Source organism: Syngnathus floridae, chromosome 8, assembly GCF_059516105.1.
Source record: "Syngnathus floridae isolate MCC-2025c chromosome 8, RoL_Sflo_1.0, whole genome shotgun sequence".
Classification (NCBI taxonomy): Eukaryota; Metazoa; Chordata; class Actinopteri; order Syngnathiformes; family Syngnathidae; genus Syngnathus; species Syngnathus floridae.
This window is the reverse complement of record NC_142420.1, coordinates 1,373,948-1,386,048: the sequence shown is the minus strand read 5'-3', so window position 1 is coordinate 1,386,048 and position 12,101 is coordinate 1,373,948. Positions and strand designations below refer to the sequence as shown.

Here is a 12,101-nt window from a genome sequence, read left to right as displayed (position 1 = left end):
TTCTCAACAAAATGATTGCTGACTTTTTACATTCATAATAATACAACGTTTTCTTGACATGGTTTTATTGTGCAAAAAAATGGTTTGCCTTTATTTACTCACTGGAACACACAAAACATGCAATTGCGCACGAAAAAGCCAAAAATATTAACAAAATGCACAGCAAGCTATTATGTGAGCAGCTTCGTCTTGGTTTGCATCCTGTCAATCCGGTTTTGTTCTCAATAGGGAGAAGTCATCTGGAAAATAAAAAGCAAAATCATGTTTCGTGGGATGAATACAATCAGGTTCAGCGGTCCTTGGACAAGATTGTGTGACTCACAACGTCCATGTCGAAGCACAGGGTCTGGTTAAGCATGTCAAACTCTCCCGGGGTCATGGGTGGCTCGGGCAAATCACGAGGGGCCGACGGGGGGCTCACATTGGAGCTGCTGCGCAAGATGAACAGAGAAATGACTTCTCTTTTTTTATATTGAACCAATTCGGAAATGAATATTTTGAGTGAATTTAATATGGATTCAAGGGCTGAGGTTTCGAAGGAAAATTAAAAATGAAACAGAGCGTGGGAACCGGACCAGGTGAATTGTTTCTCTATTCTTATCATGATACCCTTCACTTGCACTGCTTTTGATGTTTTTCCTCTCTTATTTTTTTTTATCTTTCCTTCAATTTCAAGCCTGAGTCCTGTGGTAGTTGGATTATTCTTTAACGTGCAAAATGTTACTAAAATTGGGTCAATTTGAATCAATCTTCGAAGAGGAGCTACAACAGCGCCCCCTAGTGGCAGCTTCTAATCTTCTTGCATCCAGCAAAGTATGCACTCCCCAAAAAGAAAAATAATCTTGCTGATAATGATAATAAAACATAGTATGAGTGTATTTGAACGAGTCGTGACCTCACCGCATTTCCGAGCAGGGGATCAGAGTGGACGGTATGTATGGATTAGCTGGATAAATGAAAGAATGGTACAGTTTGATCAAAATCCTGTCATAAAAATCGAAAGGGTGGGCAGACTGGAACTTGTACCTTTGCTTGGTAGATTGTTGTAAAGCTGCCCAAAGGCCTTATCTTTAGGAATGTCAGGATAGAGGAACTTGAGCGGGTTGGTGGGGACCAGCCCATCGGAGATCACTTTGTAGTTCCGGATGATGTCAGGAAAGGGGAGCGTGCTCAGCAAGCTTTTGGTGTACGGCTCCACCGAGTTGAACGTCGCTTCTCCTGTTGCCCCCCCCCCAAAAAAAAAAAGTCACCTGGGTAGACAAAACCTTGCACAGCCGACCGGTTGGCTTCAAGGTGGTCACCGTTGTCGCCACGCTGCACCCAGGTGAAGGTGATTCCTCCAAGATGGCTCTCGCTGAAGCGCAGGAGGAAGGTGCCCGACTCCTTCTCCCGCAACAGAGTGCGCTCTTTCCCTTTACTCACGAATCCCATGATGTAGCTACAAGAACAAAAGAGAACCATCTTTTGTTTTGTTATTCAACGAGAGAGCAATACAAAATAAAATAAAATCCATTTTAGGTGAACATTATGAGGTTGATAGAAGCTTGGAAATGCTACTAGGTCTAAGAAAGCTAGCCCTTACTTTTGGTTCCACACAGGCAGCAAGTGCTTCCTGATCAATTCCAGAATAGAGTCCAGCCATACCCAGAAACTGAAAGGCTTGCCTGGAATATTCTCCTGAAGAGAGATAACAAAATATGACAAATATCCATCAAAATGCTGCTTTGAGACTTACGTACCTTGGAAAACTTGGACCAGTGGACTTGGTCACTATTGGAGCAGTGTTGACCTACCAAAAAGCAAAGCAGTCAGCGGCAGAAAAAATGAAATCTACAGCACAAGGCCAATCCTACCAAGAAGCTTTTCTCCCAACATGTCAATCTGTTCCTTGTTGAGACCCTGAGCGGAGTTAGTGCAGAACTGCCAGCTAAGAACCTCAGACAGCTGAGCCCAGGTGGCTGGCGGCGGACTGCCAAAAAAGGCCAAATTCTGCGGGAGTGAAAATGCGGACACGCTCTGGGCTCGGCTAACGAAATATTTCAAATTGGAAAACAAAAGAAAAAAATGGCTGACCTGGGGCTCGTGACTCAAAAGGTTGAACCACATGATGGAGGCCCAGGCGCCCGGCATCTGAATCCCGTTGGAAATGACCACCAGGGGCAGGGAACACGTCTGGAAGCAGGTGTTGGTGAAGGGGTTGTGACCGAAGATCCCCAGACCAGCCCCAGATGTTGGCGCTTACTTACCTCCAAGTCAATGTTGAGGCCCTGCGTTGTCAAGTGGGCCTCAAAACTCAGAGAGTGAAGCTCTTCTGTTACAAAAAGCAGACTCTGAAAAGAAAAGCACACATGGACGGGCTCAATTCCAAGATGTTTGTGGTTGACTGAAGGAATGATGAGGGATTACCTCTTTGCTCTTAGCGGAATTGCCGCACTTCTTCTCCTTCAGCTGTCGGGAGTGACAAGTTCAACGTCAACGTGCGTCGGCGCAAGGCGAGCCGCCTAAAACGTACCCCGTGTCGGAACTCGGCGGAAAGGCAGCCGTTGACGTCGTCCACGTCCATCACTTTGGTGGTATTGGTCACGATGAAAAACTGGCGACTTCTAAGGTTGAAAATAAAAGTCAAGTTCAATGCAAATGAGACACCATGACAAGCGGGAACAGAAATGTCTCGCAGGCGCGACACGTTTGGACGGACAACTTCCCGCCACTCCGCAAACCACGGACGGCAGAACATCCCGTGTTGAGGTTCTCGGTACTCACACTCGGCCGGGGGGGAGGTCCCTAAATACAAAAAACAGAAGGAGGATCAAATCGAATTCTGCAACATCTGCAGAGAAGAAGAGCAAAACACCTACTTGTCAAACGTTGTTTTCACTTTGAGCTGATAATCCACCGCCGGAAGTTTCACCAGGAGCCTTCAGAAAAGAGTCATGAACCGACCGACCGATGGATGCAATGGCTCCAAAAAGTACCTACCTGACTTTAGTGATGAACTGCACCCCGGTCTTGATGACCAGCGGTTTCTGCGGATGTGTGGCCATGCAGGGCTGCTGCTCCACCACAAAGGAACTGAGGACACAGCGCAGATGGGAAGTTTTGGTTTGTTTTCTTCCAAAGGCATCATGGTTGGTGCACACCTACTTCTTGATGATGTGATAGATGAGGCATTTGAGGTGCTCCTCCATGCGAGGCTTCTGCACGGGGATGGGATCGCTCTCGTAGGTGACTTTCAAAACCAGCTCGCCGAGTTTGTCCAGTTGCCGCTTGAGCTGGAACAGACTCTGCGCTGTCAGAGTGAACCTGAACGATGACGGGAGAAACGTTCCTCTTGAGCTGCACCAATGCGTTCTTCAAGTCTTTCTTGTCCCACATTTTCTCTTTACCAGGCTGACAAAACCTGGATCTGGATTACCAACTCTGCAGCTGGTCAAGGCCGGTGAGCAGCGGACTCCCGATGACGGCCAATTGCTGTTGGCGCTTCCAGTCCCGAAGCTCAACGCTGAGCTGAGAACTCATCAGGTCGTCGATCTCCTGGATGACCACGGCCATCTTGGACAAGATTTCCTAGCCAAAGAGCGGCACGTGGATGAAACCAAAGTGCGCGGTGACAGCGTGCGCTCAGACACCTACCTTCCTTTTGATGTCGAGTCTGTTGAGTATTTCCTGTAGTCTGGTTACTTCCTGTTTCATCAACTCAGAGTTCCTCTCCGATGGCTCTGCGAAACATCAAAAGAAGATACGAGATGGAGGGCGGGAGGAAGTGTGGCTCTTCTGCTTTTTGCTCATTTATACGGCCAACCTCGAGACTGCAGGGTCTTGTAGCGGAAATCGAAATCATCCTGCATGTTCTCGATGCACTTGACTCCTTGCTCCATGATCTGTGCACAAATCACTTTTCTTGGCTTTGTTTTTTTTATTTTTACATCTGGGATATTTTACCTGCACACCAGTCCGGATCGTCCCGAGTCTGTTGTCCAAGTTCTTTTGCCTCTCGAGGACCGCCGAATTTTGCAGTTGTAGTGATTTCTCCAGTGGGCTCTGTTTAAAAATGTTACGTCACAACTTTGACCCCCCCCCCCATCACAAAAAAACCCAGCTTCAACAATCATGTTCACTCCCCTTGCATCTTAACAATTAATCTGGAGCTATTTTGATGAACGAGTGTCTTCAAACCTGCTGCTGCATGCAAGCACTGGAGAGGATCCGCCGTTCTTCTTCGAGGCAGTTGGCGATCTCTCTGGACATGGCCACCGGGTTGCTGGCGTATTTCATCTGCAGAAGATGATTTTTCACCAGTCACGTCAACTTGGTAAAAAAGATGTCTCTTACTTCTGCACAAAGTAAATTTCCCCTCTGGGGTTGATTGCACGCTCACCACTGAGTGGAGTACAAACGCTTCTGTGGTAAGGAGGGATTTTTCTTTCAATCATCTCAGTACAGTATGAAACACATTTTCTTTTTTTCTTTGCAGATGACGAACAACACCTACAAGATGTTTAGTTTTGCACATTTGGCTTTTTGAGGGCTAACCAAAATTGTTTATGGGTCAAGACTGCATGTTTAGTCATAAAAAAAAAGAATAATGACAAAAGTAAATGAAAAAAATAAAGAATGTTCTTTTTTTAATTTTACTTGTGTTTTTAGAAAGGAAACTTTCCTTCAGAGTCACGGGGTAAAGTGCGGAGTTAGGCAGTAGCAGAATGCTATAAAAACAAAAGCTCAAAGTGCGCTTGAAAAACAAAACAAGCTTTACTTCCTTTTGCTCTTAAGCATCCAAATCGGTCTACCTGTAAATGCTGTTGCGTAATCCTCATGTTGTGTCTGTGCAGGAAGTTGCGCTCCTGAGACAATGCCACCTCCACCTGGGACAACATGTTGGAATACAGCACCGCCGCCATGGAGACGTTGGCAGACGCCGACTCCCTAATGAGAAAGACATTTTTATACACTGCATACAGTTTACATTTAAAATAATAATAAAAAAAATCATCCCCGAAGCATTAAATTTTTTTTCTTAAAAATAACTTTTGCCCTAACATATATGGCAGCTTCCCTTTGATAATATAGGTCTTGTTTTTTTGTTTTTTTCGTGAAAAACACACGCTATAAAATATTGAACTTTAGATTTTTTCTCTTACTCACCAATCCTGTGCCTCGATCCAAGAGGCCAGACCCTGCCTGATGTCCATCGGAAAATTATCATCATACAACTCATCCACACGCTCCAGTAGTCTCATCTCCAGCTGCTGAATTTGCTTCCACTGGCTCATTTTGCACACTTGAGTGTAAACGACAGCGTCTTGTTATCCGTCAAATGACATTTGAAATGTAATGTAAAGTGAGGGAATTGTTATCTTACCTGAGGCGTTTTCCCGTCAGTGTCGTTCACCGTGAGCACGCTTCTCTGACTTTCGTTTTCTGTGCGCTTCATATTCAGGAAGTCTTGCAGTCAGGGACTTGGAGAACTGCCCACCTTTGCACTTTTTATTTATTTATTATTTAATCAACAATGATGTCAATAAAAACATTAGTACATTATAAATAGTGTCAATTCAGATTTTCATTTAAAAAGTCATTATTTTGGGAACGCTGTTTGACACGGAGGACTCCGATGCTGTTGGTGGCGCAAATGTTCATTTCGCAAATAATGAAACATCACAATATAGGTGACGTCTGACTTTTTGTTGCTGAAAAACACGTGAGAGAACGTTATAAAATATAGTATGGTTATAAAATACGGACATTTTTTAAAGTAAATAATTGTTAGAGTCATTGAAGACGACACTATGGTTTGACCCGTTGCTTGCTACGTAAACACGTCCGCCATATTGAATGTGTCCATGGATGTCTTCATTCGGATGCTGAGTTCAGAGTCAGCTGAGTTTGCAGTAAATGTTGACCCTTCGCCCATGTATAAAGACCAAGTCGTGTCTTGATATTAAATGAAGGCTATTCTTTATAGGTGGAAATGTAAATAAAGTATGTACTTACACAGTTTTAGAACAAGTATTAAAGATATAAATAAAAAGACTTGACTAAGGCCGACAAAACTGACACTGTGTCGAGAATAATTGCCAAATGTGGGCATGTGAAGCCCTTTGCTACGTTTCTGTAATAAAGGGCTGTAGAAATAAACTTGACTGTGTGGCAACAAGACACATACACTTCTTGAAGGTTAAATTAACAAAATTCATTTTATAAGTGGAAACTACAAAGACAAACCCTCGTGGAACATCATCTCAGTTGGGTTCTGGAATCTTGCAGACAGTACATTGTGGATTCATTCATTCAAGTTCATGTTTTGGGGCACTTATCACAGGACTTTTTTTTTTTTTTAATTGTGCCTCAGTCTAAAAGCTTGGAGTGCTCTATCCGTGTAATGGTCCAGTCTGGTGCCACCCCTTTCGTAAACTCCCTTTGAAATCTGGTAATGGTGGGGGGAAAAAAAATGCAGAATTCAATACAGATTTTAAAATAACACAGGCGGGTGTGGAACGTGCAGTTAACACTCACTCATAATTAGCGGTAAGCAGCCTCTTGCTCTCCGCCTCCCGCTCTCCACCAATGGCCACCTGGAAGACGCGAGTTCCCTCCAGAGTGTCTTCGGGCAGATGCGCGCTGGTCAGGTACCAGAAACGCATCAAAATACTCACAAACCTTCTCCCTGGTGGACAACAGTGACACGTACGTAAGCAATATATTGCAATATCACTCAAGTCTGTCTAAAGTTGAATTTGGGGAACATACTAGTCGTTTATTTCTTAACTTAGGGTTATCAAAACTGACCCGTGTCATCGTAGTAGATTCCCACGTCCCCCGGCGTGCTGTACATGAGCTCGTCGGGCCGGGCGGACAGTGCCGTCTTGTAGCTCGGCGGCAGAAGGCTGCACTTTTCCTCCAGCTTTCCGATTAACTGAAATGCAAAGAGAGAGATGTAAGCCAGAAATTCTTAAAAGGGTAAAACATGTTTTGAGTAGTGGGCGAGCCATCGAGCAAGATGTGCTGACTTGACAGGTCTTGCTGTGACACCAGCTTGCCAAGGTGTACTTACGTCACTGGCCACCAGCCCCTCGAGAGCTGCAAACTGACACTGTGACAGCAGCTTGGAAACATGGCAGAAAGCCTGAAGACAGAAAGCACACGGGGAAACAAGGTTGAGCCTTTGCTTGACTGTATTCAGTTCAGTAATCCAACGAACCTGTTTAGCCCCTTCCGTAAACTCTTCTATGTTGAACTCGGAATCAAAATAAGCTCTGATGAGGAAGTAGTAGACCCGCGTCCGAAACCAAACGAAGGGATTCGGGATGCCGACAACTACCACCTTCTGGATGGGTTTTGGTTCGCCGCGGTCGGAGCTGTACGGCCGCAGCGCCACCACGTGCCCAACCCCGGCGGGAGAAAGGACACATATCTGAGATTTTATACACCGTTTTAAGTGAACGCTTTCGTGGGTTGTAACGCGAGTGAAGCCGCGTAACGACGCCAATTTGGAACAATGTCTTAACGAGAAGAGCGCCATCTTGTTTCAACGGATTTCCGGTCCGTCACTTTGTACAGTTCGGTTGTTGTTGTTGTTGTTGTGTGTTGGCTGTCATCGCTTACGCACTTGTCTTTTTTTTTTTTTAAATGTATATATTATAGTTATGTCTATAATTCGTATTTTTTAAGTCTACGTTGAACCTAAATTTTAAAAGTTTGAGTCGTATAAATATGGATGGAAAAGATTTTTAGAGTTCACTCTTACGCCTGTTTTATACCGGAACAACTGTTGTTGCCGGCGGATTACTGTCAATGTTACACAAAACAGTGTGCTGTCATGTACATGGGATTTATGTTCCAGTTTATGTTTAAATGGCTACTCAGATGAAAATATCTGTTCCAGTGTTTACAGAGGTGGACAGGGATGTTTTTCTCCGACAAATATATCCAAAGGTGATGTTTTTAACTTCACTCACTCTATTATTCTCCCTGTACATCAACAAGTGTAGTATCTGAGAAACTACAAGACGTGATATGAAATCCTATTTTCTTTAAAAATCTATGGGGATTCAGTTTTTGGCTAATTAAAGTCTGCCTCAATAGCAGTTTACCTCTCAGAATAAACATGACCGTTGTACTGTGTTAGCATTTGAACACCCTCCCTTTCCCCCCCAGCGTATTCCTGCTGTGCTGCGAGGAGTGTCTCTGGGTCCCTGCGTGGACAAGTGGACTGTGGAGTATCTTGCCCAGAAGGGAGGTGACAAGGAAGTGAAGATCCATGTCTCCAACTTACCACAGATGAACTTCCTCCAAAAAAACTTTGTATACAGGTGAGCTCATCTTCACTTAAAAGCAGTGATTCAAACACATTGGTCAACATGCCTCGTGGTGGGGAACAGGACTCTTCCGTTCCATGAGTTTGTGAAAAGAACATCTGAGGAGAAACATACAGATTTCTTCTTGTGTGAGGTACGTCTGGATACATGCTCGGCATGACGATAAAAATACATTTTCTAACATTTTAAATCTCATTTCAGGATGAGAGCTATTACCTTCGGTCCCTGGGAGAAGATGTTCGAAAGGTACTTGTTCCGCTTCTTTATATTCTGTCAGATCTCATGTAGCCATCCCGGGATCTGAAGCAATTTGCTGCATTCTGCCTTTGTCGTGTTTCCTCAGGAGCCAGCTGACCTGCATAAACAGTTCCCTGAGCTAGCAGAGGACTTTCACATCCCAAACTTCTTTGATCCTGGTCAGTTCTTTTCCAGCGTCTTCCGCATCAGCTCCCGCCATCTGCAGCTGTGGACACACTATGATGTGAGTGCAGAAGCCGGAATGGAAATGAATCGTTGCTGTTTAACATTCAAGCCTCACACTGTCCAGGTGATGGATAACCTTCTGGCTCAGGTGACGGGAAGGAAGAGAGTTGTCCTCTACAGCCCCCGGGATGCATTGCACCTCTATTTGACAGGCAAGTGGGTCACGATTATCCAGGTCTGAAATTTTGGTTGGTGGTGGTGGATCCGTTTTTTTTTTTTTTTTTTTTTTTTTTTAAATCCGTGCTTCTTTTAGGTGACAAATCCGAAGTCTTGGAAATTGACTCACCCGATGTGAACTTGTATCCTGAGTTTGTGAAGGCTGTGAGATACGAATGCGTGCTGGAGCCTGGAGAGCTGCTTTTCATTCCTGGTAAAACAGCATTCCCATCCGTCCATTGTCTACAGCGCTTGCCCTCGTTAGGGTTACGGGTAAGCTGCAGAAAATGATATTTGTGTACGTTTGGCAGCACTGTGGTTCCACAACACCCTGGCGCTGCAGTTCGGCGTGGGCGTCAACGTCTTCTGGCGCCAGCTCCCCGCCGACAGCTACGACAAAAAGGACCCGTACGGCAACAAAGACCCCGTGGCTGCGAGTCGCGCCCTTCAAGGCCTCGAGAGGGCGTTGCGCTGCCTCGACGAACTGCCGTCAGAGTACGCTGACTTTTACGGCCGCCGCATGATTCAGCGAATCCGTGAGCGAACGTTGTGCCAAAATCCGTTAAGCCCGCAGGTGGACTTGGAGTGATTTCACGCTATAAAGTGGCATTAAAGCACACACATTTCAGGCCCTAAAAAAAAAAAAGGCAGTGGCAAAATTGCAGCAAAGGTTTTGACACTTTATTGCACAAAGATAACTTTTGTTTGTTTGACACATTCATAATTTAAGCTTTTTTTTTTGTAAACAGTGAAGCAGCATTTCCCTCAGTGTCTTTGACGTCTTCACCGCTTTGAGTCCCGGATGTCACATTTCATCAGTATCATCTAAATACTTTGGCGTTGAAATGCAAAGTGAGCAAAAAGAAAAAAAAAATGGCAAAAACACTCAGAAATGTGCACTTTGATTTACAAAGACACAAAAAGCACACGCTCACTCGTTGGCGCTCCCAAAACGTTGACAGCGACACTACGGTAAACCAAAGGCGAGGAGAGCAGAGCGCCTGGGATGCGCGTCGGCGTTCATGTGGAGCTTCCGCTCAAAGCAGCTTCCTGGTTTCTTACCGGACTCAACGAGAGCTGGCGGGCGCATGAGAAGTACGGTTTGGGCTACGGCGTCTGGGCCATGCCGCGGCTGGACTTCATCTTCTCCAGCCGCTTATTGAGGTGGCTGTTGTTGGACTCCAGCTCGTCCACCTTGTCCAGTGCCGACCGCAACTAAGACAGCCAAAGTGGGCAGGTGGCTCAATGTGCTGTATGCTACATGCAAGCTTTTCTATAACCACTGTAAATTTGAATGATTGTGAAAACAGGAAGTATTTCAAGCTCAACGACTGCAATAAAAGGGCGTACCTCTCGCTGCAGCTTCCTCTTTTCCGCTTTGAGATCATCTTCTACCTTTTCTGCATTTTCGGACGCTGACTTGTAGCGGCTCACCTGACCCTCAAGTCTGCTCACCTGCGCAATGATGAAGAAAATAAGGACTGTAAAATAAAAACTAAACAAAAAAAGATTTCTGTTTTCATGTTTGTGATCTCACGTTTTGTTCCAGTGCAGTCACTTCTTGCTCTGCCTTTACTAGTTTGAACTTCATGTCGCTTATCAGCCTGCTGGAATCTCCTGATTGAATGAACAAACACAAAATATGAGTCAATTGCAGCGAAAACATTGATGGAAGGGCATGCTTACTCTGCAGCTCAACGATGTTGGGATCGCTCCCGTTTTCCAAAAGTTCACCCTCTGCACTCAAACTGCCATCAGTGCCATTTTTCTGGTCCACTTGAGCTTTTAGCGTCTTGATCTGAAAACAGCAAGAAGGGGGACATGGAAGATCACAATAAACTACTTGGATGGATAAAATGATCGGTGGCTTTATAGTTGTCCTATTTATATTTGTGCAGTTTGCAGTCCGTACTAGAATCTCATTTTACTGTACTGTAAATGGATAAGAATTGCTGCAAACAATATTATTGACAACTCCTCCATGTTAGACATTGAAAGGGCTTCTTCAGAGCAGCTTTGCAACGTTCAGCAATGATCTAGAAAGGCATTAAATACATATTCTTAGAGGAAAAAAAAAGTCAATGACTTACCTGCTCTATCATTTTTTCCCGCTCATCCACAAGTTTCCTGAGACGAATCTCTGCAAAGACATGGCAGGGGAAAAAAAAAAAAACATTTTGCAGCAAATAGCAGCAAGCCTCAAAGAATATCAGGGATGTGCCAAGATTAACATGACTACATATCAGAACTGCACAAGGAGAAATAAAATAACTAAGTGAACATACCAGGAGTGGGCGGGGCCAAAGATGCGGTGTGGGAGGGGGAGCTTGGTTGGGAGGCAGATGCATGCAAAAAGTGCAGGCATCCATGGAGGGGTTGACGGAGCAGAGCGTGAGGGAGGGAGCTCGGTTAACATGCATACAATCTCAGGAGAGAAGGGCACACGGCACACGGCACAGGCAACTACAGCACACTCGCAAAAAAAACAAAAACAACAACACAGTGGACTCCCCATGACAGGGCTCAGTCCTTCAAATCCATCCACAAAAGAGAACATCACACATGGGAAAATACGAGCACTTTACACAAACGGTATAAGGTAAACTCACTTTTTGGCATTTAAATAATATTACATGGAAGGAAATACAAGCCAAGTAAACTGAACATCAACACTATGCTTCCACCAGGTAGCGCCAAAGTAATAATTATACTAGCATATAGATCAGCTTTTCCACTAATATCAAGATAGGGTGCCAAAAACTATGAATGTAAATTTGAAAAAGCCGAAGTGCAAACAGGCAGGGGGTTCACTGCGGACAATGTTTCACAATTATGACGAGTACATTTCTTTTTTTTCTGTTTCATATTTTTTTTTATTGTGGATGGATCACACTCAGTAAGTGCAACAAAAAGCGACATGCATTGTTATGTGCATGCTGCCATCCTAACCCCAACCCAATCCCATCTCGACCCCTGACCTTGAACACTTCCCCTACTTGCCGTGGGTGAAATTTACAGCCTGAATTGACAAGCATGTTTGATTTTGACCTGCATAGAAAAATGCTTTTTCCTCAACTTTGTATGATTTAACTTCATCAAAAAGAGCTGAACAAGTTCCTCAAATAGAGAGAGGGGGAGGGACCC

At 44.6% G+C, this 12,101-nt stretch overlaps 4 protein-coding genes across 6 annotated transcripts; 1 reads left to right on the top strand and 3 right to left on the bottom strand.

Annotated features, from left to right (window-relative positions):
• Window positions 1–62: 62 nt before the first annotated feature.
• On the bottom strand, window positions 63–5,515 carry stat4 (signal transducer and activator of transcription 4). Of its 2 annotated transcripts, none has more exons than XM_088382416.1 (24): window positions 5,363–5,515; window positions 5,146–5,281; window positions 4,791–4,926; window positions 4,177–4,275; window positions 3,943–4,041; window positions 3,803–3,881; window positions 3,634–3,719; window positions 3,416–3,567; window positions 3,145–3,303; window positions 2,980–3,072; window positions 2,859–2,918; window positions 2,764–2,784; window positions 2,513–2,603; window positions 2,407–2,448; window positions 2,247–2,330; window positions 2,074–2,172; window positions 1,854–1,989; window positions 1,740–1,789; window positions 1,583–1,677; window positions 1,302–1,438; window positions 1,027–1,218; window positions 901–946; window positions 323–431; window positions 63–239 (listed from the first exon to the last, which is right to left on the bottom strand). In XM_088382416.1, the coding sequence occupies exons 2-24, from the start codon at window positions 5,271–5,273 to the stop codon at window positions 222–224; spliced, it is 2,211 nt and encodes a 736-aa protein (XP_088238542.1). In that variant the 5' UTR covers window positions 5,274–5,281; window positions 5,363–5,515; the 3' UTR covers window positions 63–221. The 2 variants fall into 2 exon arrangements, with proteins under 2 accessions (XP_088238542.1, XP_088238543.1); XM_088382417.1 differs by having other exon boundaries at window positions 323–428.
• Window positions 5,516–6,178: 663 nt separating this feature from the next.
• Window positions 6,179–7,620, bottom strand: maip1 (matrix AAA peptidase interacting protein 1). The gene is made up of 5 exons (XM_088382432.1): window positions 7,202–7,620; window positions 7,055–7,126; window positions 6,790–6,916; window positions 6,517–6,667; window positions 6,179–6,427 (listed from the first exon to the last, which is right to left on the bottom strand). Exons 1-5 carry the CDS (start codon window positions 7,520–7,522, stop codon window positions 6,349–6,351), a joined length of 750 nt encoding a protein of 249 aa, XP_088238558.1. The 5' UTR covers window positions 7,523–7,620; the 3' UTR covers window positions 6,179–6,348.
• Window positions 7,621–7,739: 119 nt separating this feature from the next.
• Window positions 7,740–10,312, top strand: tyw5 (tRNA-yW synthesizing protein 5). Of its 2 annotated transcripts, XM_088382430.1 has the most exons (9): window positions 7,740–7,935; window positions 8,158–8,312; window positions 8,382–8,451; window positions 8,520–8,564; window positions 8,662–8,799; window positions 8,866–8,953; window positions 9,055–9,171; window positions 9,269–9,452; window positions 9,707–10,312. In XM_088382430.1, exons 1-9 carry the CDS (start codon window positions 7,855–7,857, stop codon window positions 9,750–9,752), a joined length of 924 nt encoding a protein of 307 aa, XP_088238556.1. In that variant the 5' UTR covers window positions 7,740–7,854; the 3' UTR covers window positions 9,753–10,312. The 2 variants fall into 2 exon arrangements, with proteins under 2 accessions (XP_088238556.1, XP_088238555.1); XM_088382429.1 differs by having other exon boundaries at window positions 7,747–7,935; window positions 9,269–10,312.
• LOC148393826 (leucine-rich repeat flightless-interacting protein 2-like) lies at window positions 9,617–12,069 on the bottom strand. The gene is made up of 6 exons (XM_088382435.1): window positions 11,243–12,069; window positions 11,048–11,097; window positions 10,644–10,755; window positions 10,495–10,574; window positions 10,308–10,412; window positions 9,617–10,172 (listed from the first exon to the last, which is right to left on the bottom strand). The coding sequence occupies exons 2-6, from the start codon at window positions 11,057–11,059 to the stop codon at window positions 10,065–10,067; spliced, it is 417 nt and encodes a 138-aa protein (XP_088238561.1). The 5' UTR covers window positions 11,060–11,097; window positions 11,243–12,069; the 3' UTR covers window positions 9,617–10,064.
• Window positions 12,070–12,101: the final 32 nt, after the last annotated feature.